The following is a 16,592-nucleotide window of genomic DNA, read 5'->3' as shown; positions in this document are numbered from 1 at the left end:
TTTTTTTTAAAAAAAATAAACTCAAGTATTTTGTTTTAATAGTCGTGTTTAATTTATATGCAGAATTCAGGCATGATTTCGTTTTATTTAGCCACTATTTCATTTTTTACAATCAATAATAATAGCCTTAATGATAGTTATATTCATTGCTAATTATCTTTATCTTGTCAACTTCAAAGTTTTTAAGTTGATGATTTATGATACCCAAGTATATCTTTTCATTTGTTTGTCTTACAATTTCTTCACTGGTGCGCTATGTTTAATCCATTTGCAATATATTCTTCATCTATTCATATAAGGAAATTAATTTATTTATACGCAGTTTATAGATTTTTTTGCCATGCAATTCTGCAGTATTTTGTCTTCATTTTTAAACGGATAGAATATACTGAATTGAAAATTGAAAACCACTTTTATTTGAAGCGAAAGATTTGAAGTCATGTAAGAATTGCAATTTTTGCATAAATAGTTTTATTACGACAGTTGGTCGTAATTAAAATTCATGTTTTAAAAATTAGCTGTAATTTTCATTTCGAAAAGCTGTGGTTGTTTTCTATGTCAGTACGTTTAGGATGTGTTGCACTACAAAGCGGCTTCTCATTTGGTTAAACCTATTACCATCTTCGTTATTCAGTCAGTCATCTTGTTATCTTTCTAGCTCTGATTGGAACTGAATTCAACTTCAATAAAGCCGTGATATAATGCAAGAATGAAACAATTTTATAGTCTTAGATTTCACTTATTTGGTCATGCTACTGAAATAGTCTAAATAGTGTGTAGATTTTTATGTGGTTCTCTAATTTTTTGTATATATACCAATTGAAAAAATGCTTTTTTTAAAGAAAATTCGCTCTTTGAATTTAATTTTCTTTACACACACAGTATGACTAAGACAGTAAATGATTTCGGTAAAGTTAAACAGTTTATAGCTATGAAAATAGGTTGGGACGCATGATGAAATCTGAAATTCATCTGCCAGAAATTTTGAAATCATTGCCGAAAATGAAATTCATTGCCAGAAATTAAATTATAAAAATATTTGTATCATGAATATAAACAAATAAAACGGAATTAAAATAAGTAAAACGAAATTTATATTGTAAATATATTTTTTGTATTATAAATAGTTTTGACATGATGAGAGATGTGATGGACAAAGAATCGCTCATATTTTCAAATTTGTTAGCAAAATATTTCAACATTTGCCACTTCGGAAGAGCTAGAAGGAATGTTAGATATATTTGTTGAAGGAAAAGCACCATATGATCATTCTGGCAATGACTTGCGACAATTGGGAGAAACAATTACTAATGCCATTTCTAATGCGCCCGATAAATCTTGCGCCTGGAACCTTTTAAAGCTCTTAAGTATCACCTAAACTCATCTTTGTATATATATATGTGATGGCAATATATTAATATTTTCCACTCTTCAATTTTTGAAAATAAATTTGAATATTTTTAAATTTAGGGTGAAATTCAATTTAACAATTGTGATTCTTTTACTACATTTTGGTACCAATACAAAGATACAAATCTCCATTTTAGATAAGGTGGAAATAAAAAGGGAACAATATAAAAAAGGAAAATTAATGAAATAAAAAGGGAACATTAATTTGAAAAAATGATAGTCTCATTGGAAATAAATAAATAATAAAGCTTAGGTTGTTAGGTCAATTCACAAAACTCAATTCATGTTTGAAAATTCAATAAACAGCGCTTGAATGAAATGAAATCGTAAAGTGCATACATTGCTAATAATAAAAATATATTACTGAGCTTAACTTATCTTATTTCAAAGATTTCAAATGTATGAATAAAAACAAATAACCAATGGTGGACAAAGGCTAGCGAAATAAACAGTTGTTAGTGGGATAACTCGAATTCGCTGCATCATAATGTAAAACTATTAGTACAATTAAATTTTAATCATTAATCAATGTAAGTAATTTAATTTTAATAAAACTTTTTGCATCAATTCTAAGTTTTCTTCAACACATTTTTGCTAAAAGTAAATAGTCAATACGTTCTGTTCATTTTCGACCAAATAAGCTGTAATTTTTATTTGTATGAATTTGAAAATTAATTTTGAATTTAAAATGTTCTTATTGATGTCCATTAAGTGCTAAAACACTTTAACAACTATCCAATAGCTTTTTAATCTAATAATTCCTTCGAAAGCACATTAAGTCTGCCAAAATCTTAAATATTTCGTTGATGTAAGATTTTATTTGTTAGTACTAAAATTTGTTGCAAATTATAAATTAATTAGTCGTTTTGTTAACGATACTTTTAAAATTCTTGTGAAGATCAAAAGTTGTTGTATAGATAAAAAAATATTCGAATGCTTATTTTTCTTTTTCTTGAAAAGCAAATGTTTTTCCGTATCCGGTAGACATTAGATTCTGGCAATTGTGATTTTTTTAAATGCTACTGTTAATAGCAAATAATTCAGCACAAAATGTTGAATTATTCATTTTGATAATTAAATTACAATGTTATGTTCATTGAAGTTCCCAGTGTCAATTCTAACTTTTCAGTATTTTTCACATTTGTCACATGAAACAATTGCTATGATGCATTGATTTAAAAAATCTGAGCAATTACAACGGCAAAATTATTCTAAAATTTAAACGATTTGAAACCTTCGACTTATTTCATAGAAATTGAATTTCAATGATAATTGAAATGTGAATTCGTATCAAAAGAGTTCCAAAGAAGTCGCAAAAATCACTATAATGTCAAAAATTAGTGAACTATGTTTTGCTAATGATAGGTCAATTATAGTATTTACGAGGGAGAGAGAGAGGAGAGAAACAAGTTATAAAACAAACATTATGAAAAATTATGAAAGAAAAAACAAGTCTATTATGAAAAACAAGTTTCCAGATTATTTACGGGGAGGAAAAGTGTTTCCACACGTTTCGTTCAGTATAGATCTGTGTTAGTCAATAGTGCCTTTCATACGTGTAAGCGTTTGACGAAGAGGAAAGAATGAAATAAGTTGTAACTATTTGATGTTATGGTCTCACTGATTATTAAATCACTTGCTCTTCCATACTATAAAGGTACGGGAAATGCTTGAAGTGAATTAGAAGGATATCATTTAAGCATCAAAGATGGCTGGTTTGTTTATCAGAGAAATTTAAGTAAGATCAAGATTAGATTGAAGGAATAGATACGCCATGATTTTTATAACAAAGAGTGGAATGATCATAGTGATCTAACAATGGCGTGCAGTAGATGTGATAAGGCAGTGGAGTGCAGTGTTATCTGCTAATGAATGTGTAAAATAACTTTTGAACTGTGAATATTAGGTGATGTGATCAGCAGTTACTTATCAGCAGTTACTTTCATCGAATTTCAGATTAGTCCTTTGTCTTCCGTTTTTCTTTCTTCTCTTTTTTTCTCTCTCTTTCCCTCTCCATATTTGCATATGAATTCCTCATATGTCTTACATAATGAGTAGAGGAATAGGCAGATCTAGATGAGAGTGACTGTTGCGTCACGTCAAACGCTTCTGACTTATTGTGATGCTTCAACGTTTAGGGCCTATGACTCAACTGTTGCCTTACACAGCTCACAATAAGCCTGGTAGATATTTTTCATGAACCATTGTCGATTTCAACGTTCTTATCAACTATTTCAGTATGCTTAGTTTTTATTCTAAAGCTAATTCATTATAAGGGAAAGTCGATGTTTTGCTGGGTTTCATTTAGGTTTGAGTTACCGCTGTACCAAATGAATCTAAAATTTTTCTTTGGATTCTTTTTTCGAAAATTCAGATAGCTTTTCTGGTATAATCTGTCCACTTTAAAAGGAAGCAAAAATAACATGGAAATGAATGACATATGAATTCAAGGATCGATCGATATTTTCCGGGGGAAACATTTCATTTAATATTGTTCAGCCTTGTCTACCTTGCCTTGTACAAACAATCGTTTGCTATTCCTGGATTTTGCCCTATGAACTTTTCAAAAGATCCAAAAATTTAATCTTAAAAATTTAATCATATTACGAACCACTCAAACTAATGGTTGATATTGTTTAAACCATCGGCATCACCACACTCTTGCAGAATCCTGCCACTTTTTGCTAAGGTCAAAATTCACCACATTATATGATATACTCTATACGAGTTGATCCTTTCGATTTATGTTTTAATTCTCGAAATTTTTTCTATAAAATAGATATCACATTTCATATCAAACGGTAAATATTTTCAGAGCGTTTAGCAGGAGCGTTATTCGGTTGTTGGAAAGCATTGCTTTTGATATGCCCATTGATCTCTGCTAGCTATTTCATGTTACTTGAGTCTGTGGTTTGCAAAGCTTCTCATCGAATACTTTTTCGGCGATTATAACGACTCAAATATGAAATGAACTTTGAACTCATGGTTTACAGTTTTATCGTGAAATTAATTATCAGAAATTGATAGTGATGGTTATTTATTTACAATATAAAATTGCAAGAGTTTAATTTATCATTGGTAGCGTAAAGAATCTTATTGTAAGAGCACATTCCTATGCATATCATATTTTCATTTCCATCAAAAACTGAGCATTCATTACAGAAACGTTCACTTCGAGTTTGGCATTTGAAACGGAAGAACAGGTGAGTAAAATATTGTAAGCTAAGGAAGGTGGAATGTTTAGTATTACATATATTGCTCAACATATAAAGTATAATAAAGTTTATTTGGAATGTATTTCATATTTCTTATTTTATTTCTTTCATACCAATTAGTGTATGAGTTGCATTAGTGATAGGATGAGTAGCTTCTTATGAGTTGTTGGATAACATTACTGAAATGTGAATCATAAACCATTTCTTTGTGATATTATTTATTAATACTAATGTTCCGGTGCGTTTTTTATAGTGGGATGTTACTATGTTACTCACAGTGGATAATAAAGTTTGTAATGTATTAAACAAATCACTCAAAAAAATCTGCAGGTTGCTAAGAATCGATATAGACTGTTCAGATTTTATTCTGTGTCCTATTATTTGCACTCATGTCACATTGGTTGTTAAATGTTTGCTTACCACTAGTAAGCATTCCACTGAGCAACTTTTCTTTATTTATTTTGATTCTTAGTAAGTTCAATCCAATGGTTGTTAATACAAAAAATATGAATGCATTGTATATATAATATAGATTTTTTAAAAACTCATGGGGTTCAAACTTAATTCCAAGAAAAAAGTGTGCTTCTGAAACTATCAGAATTTTTGACCATGCTTTTCCCATTTACGGCGGAATTTTGTTTGTTCTTGTCATCCAATATTAACATTACATGTTTATATTGCGTTAAACGAATATTGCATTTGGGATTCGATAATAAAGTTTATAATGCATTAAACGAATCACTCAAGACGTATTTAAAAAATAATGCATTATAGCAATTCTTATAGATTATAGAAAAAAAGGCGATGAAATTTTCTGATCGTTATTGACGTTTTGAAACTACCCCAATATCGATAATTCCGCAATAAATCATTGTTGCGTTAGCCAAGTAAGTGATTTCGTGTCGAAAATCTCGAAATCAGTCAGTCGGTATAGGTTTAAACTTTTATATTTATGACACTCTATAACAACGTATGTATAAAAAGTATTAGTGGAGGTTTAATATTTTGGATAGTGTCTCGCTTGCACTTTTTCTCCTCTGCAGAAGTGTGTCTTCTTTTCTAGAATTATGATTTCTTATTTCACTTTACTTTGGTGTAATTAGGATATTTGTACAGTATTTGTGATGAAAGCAGTATGAAATTTTTTGATATCGAAAAGCCAATCTTATAAGAAGTCCAGTAACCGTTTTCCTGGGTTCCATGTTGAACATATTTGAATGTAGTCTAAATTAATATGAAATTTAAAATTAACTCGCCATTCTTTGTTATCATTTCGTGAACAGCTTCAACAATGTGCACGGAAGCATATGCTAAAAGTTATCCAAATGAATTTCACTTGCAATATTTAGATCATGGCCGATATAAAGCTGCTGCATATATGCTATATCCGTCGGGAAACATTTTTTGAATGTTGGAGAAGAGGTTAAATCAAACTGGTCATTGGAAATCTGTCATGTCTCCAGTCAAACACAACGAAGTGACTAATTAATGAGGAGATTTCTTAACTTATCTTTAAAACTCCTTATTATCGTTCCGCCATTCGTTCTTTGTTATATGGCATAAAAACGAATTATCGTGCTTGGTGTAACCTGTTACACACTATTCTTTAACTTCCAGAAAATAATCGGCTTTAAAAAAGATAGAAAACTAGTACATATCTGAGTGTGCTAACAGAATAAAATTGATCAACAGATTATGTATGTAATGATTGGAATCAAGAAGCATTTCAAAACTGGACGTTTTTTTGGTAGTGATTTACTTTGAGAGTTAGGATGATGAGAAATATAGCAGGTGGGATTGTTTAATAAGAGTTGAATCTAGTTCTGTGATGTTAACGTGAAACATCCAATTAATATGTCTTTCTGTATCAATTATGGATTGGAACAAAATGCCAGAGTTTTGCCAAGAAGTTTACAATTGGCAGTTGTATTGATGCCAGTTAATGTTAGTTACCCTCCCATTATTAACAATCGTTTTTCCATTCTTCGATATGGCTCAATTTTCCTTATTTATTAAGCAATGCGTTTTGTATGCCGGCCTCTAATCCTTTATAGCCCATGAACGAGTAGTTATCCTTCAGCCCAGGCCATTGTTGTTAATGATTATGCTTGAGTAATTCTCTGCCAGCATTTCACTGATAAACACTAATTATTTCACTTAATTGAAGTAACTTTCCGTGATCTTTGTTGTAGTAATTCATTGTCATTTTTCTGTTCATAAGTGAAATTTAAAATGTTCAGATTGGATGACATTCGATCAATGTCGACAATTGGACAAAATATGAAAGGTAATATTTTTTTGATTTTTTAAAAGTGTTTGAACGAAATGATAGCACAGATTAAAGCTTGAGCATCCAAAGTAGTAAAGAAATCTGTGCTGAAGATGTTCAAAGAATTTCCTTTAACAGCAAAGTATAAGAATTTACATGTCTTATCAAAACTAGCTGGAGATGAAACAGATATTAAAAAAATCCTTTTCTTCTTACAAATGAAATTGCTTCTCTATCCATGAAAAATACTTTCCGGCATTAATATTACCTTATTCTCCCTATCTTACCGTCGTCTGATCTCCCATTATTTCATCTTCACTATCACTTTTTCCATACTGCTCATTCATGTAAATTCTTTTTCATAACTTTTGTGGGAAATGTCTGTCTTTGGTTAGTTTGCTAGTATAATCTCACCAAGTCTTTGGACGGATTACTGATATAATTTGGCGATGTGTTTTTGTTGCAGAGATATATGGATTTCCATCTGATAGGGTCAATAGTCATTATACCTGGAAAATTACAATTATATCTTATAATTTTTTTTAATTCTAATTTTTCTTAAATTTTGGACCAAGAAAATAGGTCTTATAATTTTTGTTATTTGCTCATAATAGTCATATTTCTTTAGAACACACATACCTTCTTCATCGAATTATTGCAACTTATAATGTTGGGAAAGGGTAATTTAAAATTCAGAGGGGTTTTTTGTTACTTACATTCAGGTCCTGAATTCAGTTTTAAAACTAACCAATCATTTCTTCATTCTTTTCTTCATAACTTTTAATCTCGTATTCTCGGGTTGTATTAAATGATTGTTGACATAAGCTATTCACTAAAACAAAATTCTACAATTATCGCTATTAGAATATTAGAATTGGTGTTGCACTTGCTCGTTTGTCAAATGTCGGCAAATGAGCAAAATCAATGAAACGATTGATTTGAAATGATGTGAATGATCTTGCCAGTTTTTCAAACGAATATACCATAAGGCGATGCCGCAGTGCGCTTTACTTCTGCATTGACCATTCACGGTACACTTTATTCTTTTTTTCAAACACAGAACTGATTACCTGAAATAATACTGCTACAAGTTGAAAACATCTTTTGAACCTTTGGTCAGTTACTAGGCAACAGTAATTGTCAATGTCACATCTCCTAACATTTTTAATAAATGTTAAATTAACAGCTAACTTGAATATGCCTATGTATTTTATTTGATATTAATTGAAAGTTGAATTTTGCAGATGGATATGTAACTACAAAAAAAAATTATCTGTTTAAATCTCTTAGTTTTTTTTTTCCAAATCTTACCTCTTTATTGTTAAAGTATTTTAAGTTTTAGTGAGCATTAAATGGAATAGCATTTTCAAACTGGAACAGTCTTTTCGGATTTTTATTGATGTGTAGAAGAAGTTTCTGTATCATATATTACTTTGTTTATATTTGTTTAAATATTGCCTTCATTATTTTTGTTCAGGCTTAAGAATAGTGTCTTCCATGTTCTTCATATGCCAAGGCTTATTGAAATGGCGTTAGTGTTCGCACAGAAATAAAAATTGTTTACTCTACAATCACAAGGAAATTAATTAGTTGTATATGATTATTACTAGTATTAGTATTTTTGGACAATTTTTCGTTTTGGCATTCTTTTATAAATTTTCACTATGAATTTTTTTTTTAAAAATCTAACATTACTTTGTGACTGCATCATTAGCATATAAAAGCTAAAATGCGGATTTGCAAGCGTGAAAAAAAGCACTTTAATACCGATATCTTTGAGCAATAATAATAGTTAATAAAGTATACTACTGCAACGGATATTTGACAGCATCCAATTAATGATTATAGAATTGTGTTAATGATAATGATGAACATCAAAATTTTAAGACGCTAAAAATTAGTTTGTAATAAAGGATTTCTGAGAAAGAAAAATGAAAAATGAAATGCGTTAGAATAGAAAAAGCGAAAATTTACAAACTCGTTCTATCGTTTTATTCATCATTCTATTAATGAATCTCAAAAATTCTATTATGTGTAAATTTTTTTGCATGACACAGTCCACCAAATGTCGTTTTTATATGAAAGTATAGTCAGTGAAGTATTTTGCTGTTAGATGATATTCAGAAAGAAAGTGGAAATAGATAGAATATGTTAAAAACAAAGTAATGGAAGAAATGAGGGATTTCTCTCACCAATACTTCATGTCACCTCTAGTTGTTTTGAAAATTCGCCAACATCATTTAAGACTTTGGTCTTAAAACCTGCGAGTGACTATAACTGAAGCAAAAAAGCAATGACAAGGATAGGAAGCAAAGTCAAGTAGCAGTCTCAGTTCAACATTTGTATCCTTACGTACCGTCCTATCCACATGTTGACGCGTTATTTTGTCACTAGCACTGACTTGAGACACATATGTACGTACGACTTTGTCTTCCAATTCTTTGTATCGCTTACTTCCATCGCTTATAATACTTCTACGCCACTTCCATATCGTACTTTATAACCCTCCACTCTTCCATCAGTTTTCCTCTCATAATTTGGTGACAACTACGAATTCGGTGTCCTCTCAACCAGGGAAAACGAAATTTGCATAACTACAAAAATTTCTTTCAGCAGCTTTTCCCTCTTTTATTTTTCGGCTAATGGATATCTTATCTGTTAGAATGTATGGCTATTATTTTGGATGTCCAATGAGTGCAATTATTCTGTTTTTGTACGCTGATCCATGTATGATATCAACTTGTTTCTATTGCGCATATGATTTTCCATTTAAATCAGCTTCATTACTTCCCAACTTCTTCTAAGTACTCATCCCAGGTTTCCTCATGCTCTGAAAATGGAACTATTATTGGTTATACAAATTATTCTATATTTACACCTGATCTTTTAATGACGGCGTAAATTTCGGCGTTTCAGTTCACAACAAACATTCAGGAATTTAAATTTCACCTGATCCTTGCTGAAACAGGCAACAAAACGTAAATAAGAAAATGAAAGTAAAATGAAGAAATTAAAAATAGATCATATTCTCATAGTTTATCAATTGTTTCTGATTCAATTCGAATTTCGGATTGTAAACTTGAAAAGTAAGAATTTAGAAATTAGTAATTGTCTCTTTCTCACCATTTCTTTTCATACTAGTATCGTCAATATAATCATTTATCATAGAGCCATTATCGTTGAAATCACAATCAGATAATTATCCCAATAATAATAACTGAAGGTTTTCCGTCAACTCTTTACTTTCATTTATAGATAGTTCGATTTTTTGATTCAAATTGATTTTTTGAAGGAGTTAAATTTATGCATTGAAATTTTGAATCTCAGAGCAGGTTTTATTTCTTTGCCGTGAAACCAGATGATATGATTTATCCATTTCTAACGCAATTATCGCTTTTTTCAGCTTTTACCGCTTCCTCACTCATTGTTCGAATATATTGATCCTATTCATAGGATCAGTCACTTCATTAATCTATGATCAGTTTGTCATAAATTATTTAGATTGCTTTTTTTATGAAATAGAAATTGTTCACAAACTTTCACTTTTGTTAATTGTCATGTTATCGACAAATGCTGTCATCACTTTTGTTATCCTTATTCAACCAACCTTAATCATAGTACTTTATAATATCCGCACGAAGAATAGTTGTCATTTGCTTGCAGTTAAAATGGAAGACATCAGATTCATTTCTTTTTTAAATTACTAACAGATAAAAAAAGAAATATCTTTATACTTAACCAACCCTTGGAAACTTTCATTGTTCATAGGAACTGTAAGACTCATCATTTTTCAATTCAGTGTTCTCAGATGTTAATATGCGAATTCCAGAGTAATAATTGTGATACTAATTTCTAAAGTTTCCAAAAAAAATTTTAGAACTAAAGTTGTCATTTGCCTCCAGTCAAAGTTATTTATTCTTACTTATGATTATTTAAAAGAGGGAACGAATACTTTTGTTGCGTATTTTCTTGACGGATTTAAATAAAACAGTACGTGATATTCAAGTTTTTCTTATGTCTAGAATGAAATATCAGAAGGAAATACTGCCTGTATAAACAAAATCTCTGAAGCATTTGTTTTAAAATAAAAGGTGATAGACTGCAGAGTTTGACTGAGGAAAAATAATGGATAGTGGTGTCCATTAGATGGCAATAAATTGGAACATGTTTCTCTCTCTCGAAAACATAATTAAATTAGCCTGCTGAAATGGACAGACAAATTTCTGTGCTAACCACTAGTCTTTAATGTAACAGCATGACTAAATGGGATATAATATGCAAATGTGATGCATAATGTCATGTATATACTTTTGAATGTTGCTTTTTTAACTGAAATAACTAAAGCGTAAGTAGTAATAACTTTATGGTGTTACTCTGTGGTATATATTATAATTATATCTCCTTCTGTTCTTTAATCATTGTCTTTTGTTTGCTAATGCATACATAAAATATGTTATAATTTGAAATGATAAATGTTAGAGGTTGCAAGCGTTGTTATTTGCACACAATAAATGTGACAATTATGAAAGAATCATGTGTGTGACGGTTATAAAAGAATTAACATTTTTATTTTATGTGTACATTAGCAAACAAAAGACAATGATTAAAGAACAGTAGAAGGTATTAAAGAACAGTAGGAGCTCTATGCTATAAATACACATAGCACAGAGCAACAATATAGGTTATTATCACTTATATTTCAGTTGTGATGATTCAAATACCTGTCAGTCTATCACGAAATGATAGTATCAGAGAGATCTTTGTTTGTCTTTGTTATTAAATAAGCAGAATTAAAAAGAGAAATGATTTGTTGCTGTTCAGATCACGCCTTTCCTTTTCTTTATCCCACTTTTTTTCAAGATAGTTTCTCCTCTTTTTATCTTCCACTGAATATTATCATTCCCTTCCACCCTTCTTCCAGTTAAGTAAAAATTGAATCGTTAAATAAAATTCATTGAATGGTATGCGATTGTTAATATTGTCAATTTCCCTTTTTGTCTTAATCTTATTTCTCTTCTTTAATTTAAAAAAAAGTTTTGGAACCAAACCAACAACAGCCTTTATTGATATCATCTAAGAAGTCGCATCATCGTGATTACTGCAACATGGATATGAGTGACAGCAGTAAAGGATTACTGAGCAGTATCCGCAACTATCCGCCAGGAGTATTTTTCATGCTGGGCAATGAATTCTGCGAACGTTTCAGTTTTTATGGCATGCGAGCCGTCTTAATTCTGTATCTTATCACCGAGCACCATTTCACTGAAAGGTATACAATATCATTTATGTTTTATCATTTTATGCCATTTTTAAATATGTAATCAAGAATCAAATTGAATTAAATTTGTTTACCATACTATATATATATAGTTACTTTACAGTAAAGCATCGCTTTTCTACCATTCATTCATTGCATTTGCTTATATCTCACCGTTGCTTGGATCCGTCGCAGCGGATAACTATTTCGGTCGATTTCGCGTGATACTTTGGATGTCTGCTATTTATGTAATTGGTCATGTATTGTTATCAGTCGGTGCTATACCAGAACTGAATCAAAGTTTCCGCTTGATATTCGATTTCGGCGGATTAGCTGTCATTGCTTTTGCTACCGGTGGTATAAAACCTTGTGTTTCTGCATTCGCTGCTGATCAGGTTGAATCTTTTGCGGTAAAAATGAGAAAGTATTGAAAGGATTTTGTAAATTTGTTTTTAAGTGCTATTTTTTTTGCCCTTTCAAATCTTTTTTATAAGTTTTTTTTTTTTTTTTTTTTTTTTTTTTAATTCGATTTATTTAATGTTTTTATCTAATTTTCAAGTATTTAGTTTGAAGAAAAACAAGTGTATGAAAGGAATCAGTTTTTCTCCTTTTTTTATTTTGCTATCAATGCTGGTTCCCTGCTAGCAATTTTATTGACACCGATATTGAGAGGACGAGTGAAATGCTTTGGTTCTGAATATTGTTTTCCACTAGCGTTTGGTAAGTGAAAATAATAAATGTGAATTTGTATTCTTTCGCGAACAGGATGATACGACATAAAGGAAATTAATGAAATATTCCAATTCAGGTGTTCCCGGTGTACTGATGTTGCTGGCCTTCATACTATTTCTAGCCGGTTGGAAATATTATAAAATAGTGCCACCAGCAAAGGGTAACGTCGTTTTCAGTGTCATCTGTTGTATTTGTTACGCAGTTCGAGAAAAATTACGCAACGTTTTGAGGTGCTATATTTAATTCCTTATAAATGAAACATTATTTGAGTCAGTAAGAAGAGAATGCGAATGCTTAATGATTATTATAAGAACTAAGATCTCCTTGAAGACTCTGTCTTAAGAAACTTCATTAAAATTTGAGGGGATAGAAAAAAGGAATTGTAATTGGATATTGAATCCATCATTATCAAATATTGATTGAAAATTTAGAGTGAATCATAGCTTTTTTATCTGATAAAGTCAAAATTAATTCTTGCTGAGTCGATTGAATAACGAAAAATAATGTACTCTGTAGAGGTCAACACAAAGTTGAACACTGGCTCGATTACGCTGCACCCAAGTATAGCAATCAATTTTTGCGTGGCGTTAAAAGTTTAGTAGCTGTTTCAATTTTATTCGGACCAGTTGTACTGTTTTGGGCATTGTTTGACCAGCAAGTGAGTAGTTTGTTAATTAAAACAAATATAACAAAGGACTGACTAAGAAATCACTTCTGTTATTCTCGCATTAATTCATGATAATGGCACTTATTGCATGTTCGTTTTGTGATAATAGGTTTTTCGCAAACAGTAAACTATTTCCTTCAGTTCGCTCATATTTATAGTATTTCAAAATACATCTGTGTCTGCAACTCTCGAAGAAAAAAATCTAAATAATTAGGAAGATTTTTTCTTTTTTTCTCTCCTTATTTGTTATCTGAAAAGAGAGAAATAATGGACGCATCTGTAGATTACAAATGTTTCCGCTACGGATATTAAATTTAGGGGAGAAAGAAAGTTGGATCAGCTTTCCTAATAAAAGAATTTAAAGGGAAAAAATATTAAAAGGAATTTTTTTAAATAAGCTTTTAGTTGGAATTTTCTCCACTACCTAAATTTGAGAAAATTCCTTTTATGAAGTTAAAATACTCAAGTAATATTTTAAAAATATTCCGTCATTTGATAACTAAATCTTTTCAATCTATATCTGTCTGTATAATTCAATAACTTCATAAAAGCAGAAATAACCACCAGTAAAGTAAAACTTAAAGCTGTACTAGTCAATGGATGTGGAAAGTTTGCTTATGGGATGAGAATATTATTTATATTATTTAGATGTGACAGTTTTATCAAGTTTTTTTTTTTTTCATTCAGGGCAGCACATGGGTGCTGCAAGCTCGTCGTATGAATGGTCGTATTGGCTCACTTATGATACTACCAGATCAAATGAATACCCTTAATCCTCTTATTGTTCTTATCACTGTACCCATATTTGAAGCATGGGTTTATCCAATAATTCAAAGGATTTGCAAAGTAACACCTCTTCGGAAAATGGCTGCTGGTGGTTGTCTTGCTGCTTTAGCCTTTGTTTTGGCTGGACTATTGCAAGTAATACTTCTAATAGTAAACATTTTTACTAACATATAGATTTTAAAATGGAAAAATTCTGAAATATGCAATGTAATTGATAATATATTACACTGAAATTTTCTTGACAGTTAGAAGTGAACAAAACGATGGAGTCGCATCCCGAGCATGGTAAAGTGATCCTACAATTAATCGGTAACTCTTCGTATAGCTACGAGATCAACGGAACAGAACTTACTTTTGGCAAAACCGATTTTCCAGAAGGTCTTTATACTGTAACATCGAGTTCGATCGAAAATGCTCAAAGTTTTCAATTGAATTTGTCAAGTGCTGGATCTGGATATGTTCTCGGATTATTTGAATCATCTCGAAATAAGCCAGTCCACTTTCAAATTTTTTTGTTTTTATGGGTCAAACATTATGTGACAATTATCAGTCCTAGGATTATCACTCTTACCCCCTTTGTAATGTTTATCATTTCAGGAACAGTTTTTCCTCTTTCCCCTATAGCTGTGAAAAAACCGAAAACGGTGGGACACGATTGTATCTTATGGTTGCAGATGACTCCATACTAGCAAATGGAAGTTTTTACATTGTCGATGCTCATGGGAACATTCATCAAAAAGCAGTTACCAAATCAGGCATCTTTTTATCCTTACTTTGAATAAGCATGATTCAAATGCAATATAGTAACAAGAATAATCTGCATATTGGTTAAGAAAAAACCTCTGATTATAGATCATTTATTTCATTTCACTTCTTCCGTAACATAGTTTGTCATAAACTAAAACTAACCTGACAAACAAATTTGAGGCTCTGAATAAAATAGGAGCCTTTGCTGTGCTGTCGGTTCAAATCAATCAAGGTGCTTTAGTTTATTAGCGTTTATACTTAATTTATAAGCATAATTATCGTTTATCTCAGTTCATTATTCTCAGGTCAACATTTGGATATCCGTCCGGCACTAATCAGTTCACCGGAATATGTGTTAAAAATTGGCCCTGGTAATTGCTCGGTTACTGATTGTCCATACAATTATACTCTTTACGCAGAAGCTGGTGGTGCTCATGTAGTGTACATCACCGATAATGCCATTGATATCTACACTGTTGTCAGACCAAACACGGTCAATATCCTTTGGCAACTACCGCAATTTTTTGTCATAACCGTTGGTGAAGTGTTATTTTCGGTAACTGGCTTGGAATTCTCATACTCACAAGCAGCACCAAATATGAAATCTGTATTACAGGTAAAATTTGTTACAGGTGGAACAATGATCCTTCACCTTTTATAGTGAAATTTGAATAACTGATATTATATTTTCAAATATTTCTTTGCAAAAGATAGGAGTATTGAATTTAATCCCAAGTTAACAGTGAAAAAAAGGAACAGGTAGTAGACAGATTCGTTTGTTTGATTTATAGGCCATTTGGTTGATGACAGTATTCTTGGGAAATGTGATAGATATGCTAATTTCTGGATCCCATATTGTTGCCGAACCGGCAACCGAATTTTTCGTCTATGCTTTTATGACGGTTATTGTAATTGGAGTATTCATCGGACTTGCAATTAGATATGACTACAATAACTATAAGGAAGATAAAGATGCACAGATGGAATACATCGAAAAGCCGTTATCTCAGGACACTATAATGAAAAGTGGCATACTTTCCGGCAACATTCCGTCATAATACCAGATGTTAAAATAGTGTCCATAATTTAATTAAAATTTTTTATCTTACTATCTTAGTGTGCAACGGGATGTGATTAGTATGACTTAATGTATCATCTCTAGATTCTTCTTTTGGAAGAAAGGAAAAGGGTTTTTGAAATATTTTATGAATTGGTGTTGAAATGGTATTGTATCTGTTGTAACATAATAATAAAGTGTAACCCGTGCAAGAATGAACAACAAATTAGTGTTAATATTTTTAATTTCCGATTTTGTCATTTTCCAGCAGTCCTCACAATTGTTTGGGAAGCATGAATGAAGTAAATGAAGGGCTCTCCGAAGTCATTTCATTCTGGCTCTAAACTTAGCACTTCGGGAGCTCAGGCTAAAATCAGACAGTGATTTAAGTAGATGGCAATATGCTCTATAACTGAATAGGATAAAAATGAAAAAGTTATACATTGAAACTG

At 31.0% G+C, this 16,592-nt stretch overlaps 2 protein-coding genes across 2 annotated transcripts; both read left to right on the top strand.

The window, feature by feature from the left end:
• Window positions 1-572: 572 nt before the first annotated feature.
• Bm1622 (Uncharacterized protein) lies at window positions 573-1,378 on the top strand (the record flags this gene model as incomplete). Its single annotated transcript, XM_043080235.1, has 2 exons — window positions 573-633; window positions 1,251-1,378. The coding sequence occupies 2 exons, from the start codon at window positions 573-575 to the stop codon at window positions 1,376-1,378; spliced, it is 189 nt and encodes a 62-aa protein (XP_042936169.1).
• Window positions 1,379-11,999: 10,621 nt separating this feature from the next.
• Window positions 12,000-16,141, top strand: Bma-pept-3 (Uncharacterized protein; the record flags this gene model as incomplete). The annotated part of the gene is made up of 10 exons (XM_043080234.1): window positions 12,000-12,163; window positions 12,276-12,546; window positions 12,718-12,871; window positions 12,960-13,113; window positions 13,400-13,541; window positions 14,238-14,471; window positions 14,582-14,826; window positions 14,934-15,091; window positions 15,389-15,699; window positions 15,875-16,141. The coding sequence occupies 10 exons, from the start codon at window positions 12,000-12,002 to the stop codon at window positions 16,139-16,141; spliced, it is 2,100 nt and encodes a 699-aa protein (XP_042936168.1).
• Window positions 16,142-16,592: the final 451 nt, after the last annotated feature.

This window comes from Brugia malayi, assembly GCF_000002995.4.
Source record: "Brugia malayi strain FR3 genome assembly, contig: Bm_v4_Chr3_scaffold_001, whole genome shotgun sequence".
Classification (NCBI taxonomy): domain Eukaryota; kingdom Metazoa; phylum Nematoda; class Chromadorea; order Rhabditida; family Onchocercidae; genus Brugia; species Brugia malayi.
This window is presented reverse-complemented; position numbering and strand designations above follow the sequence as displayed.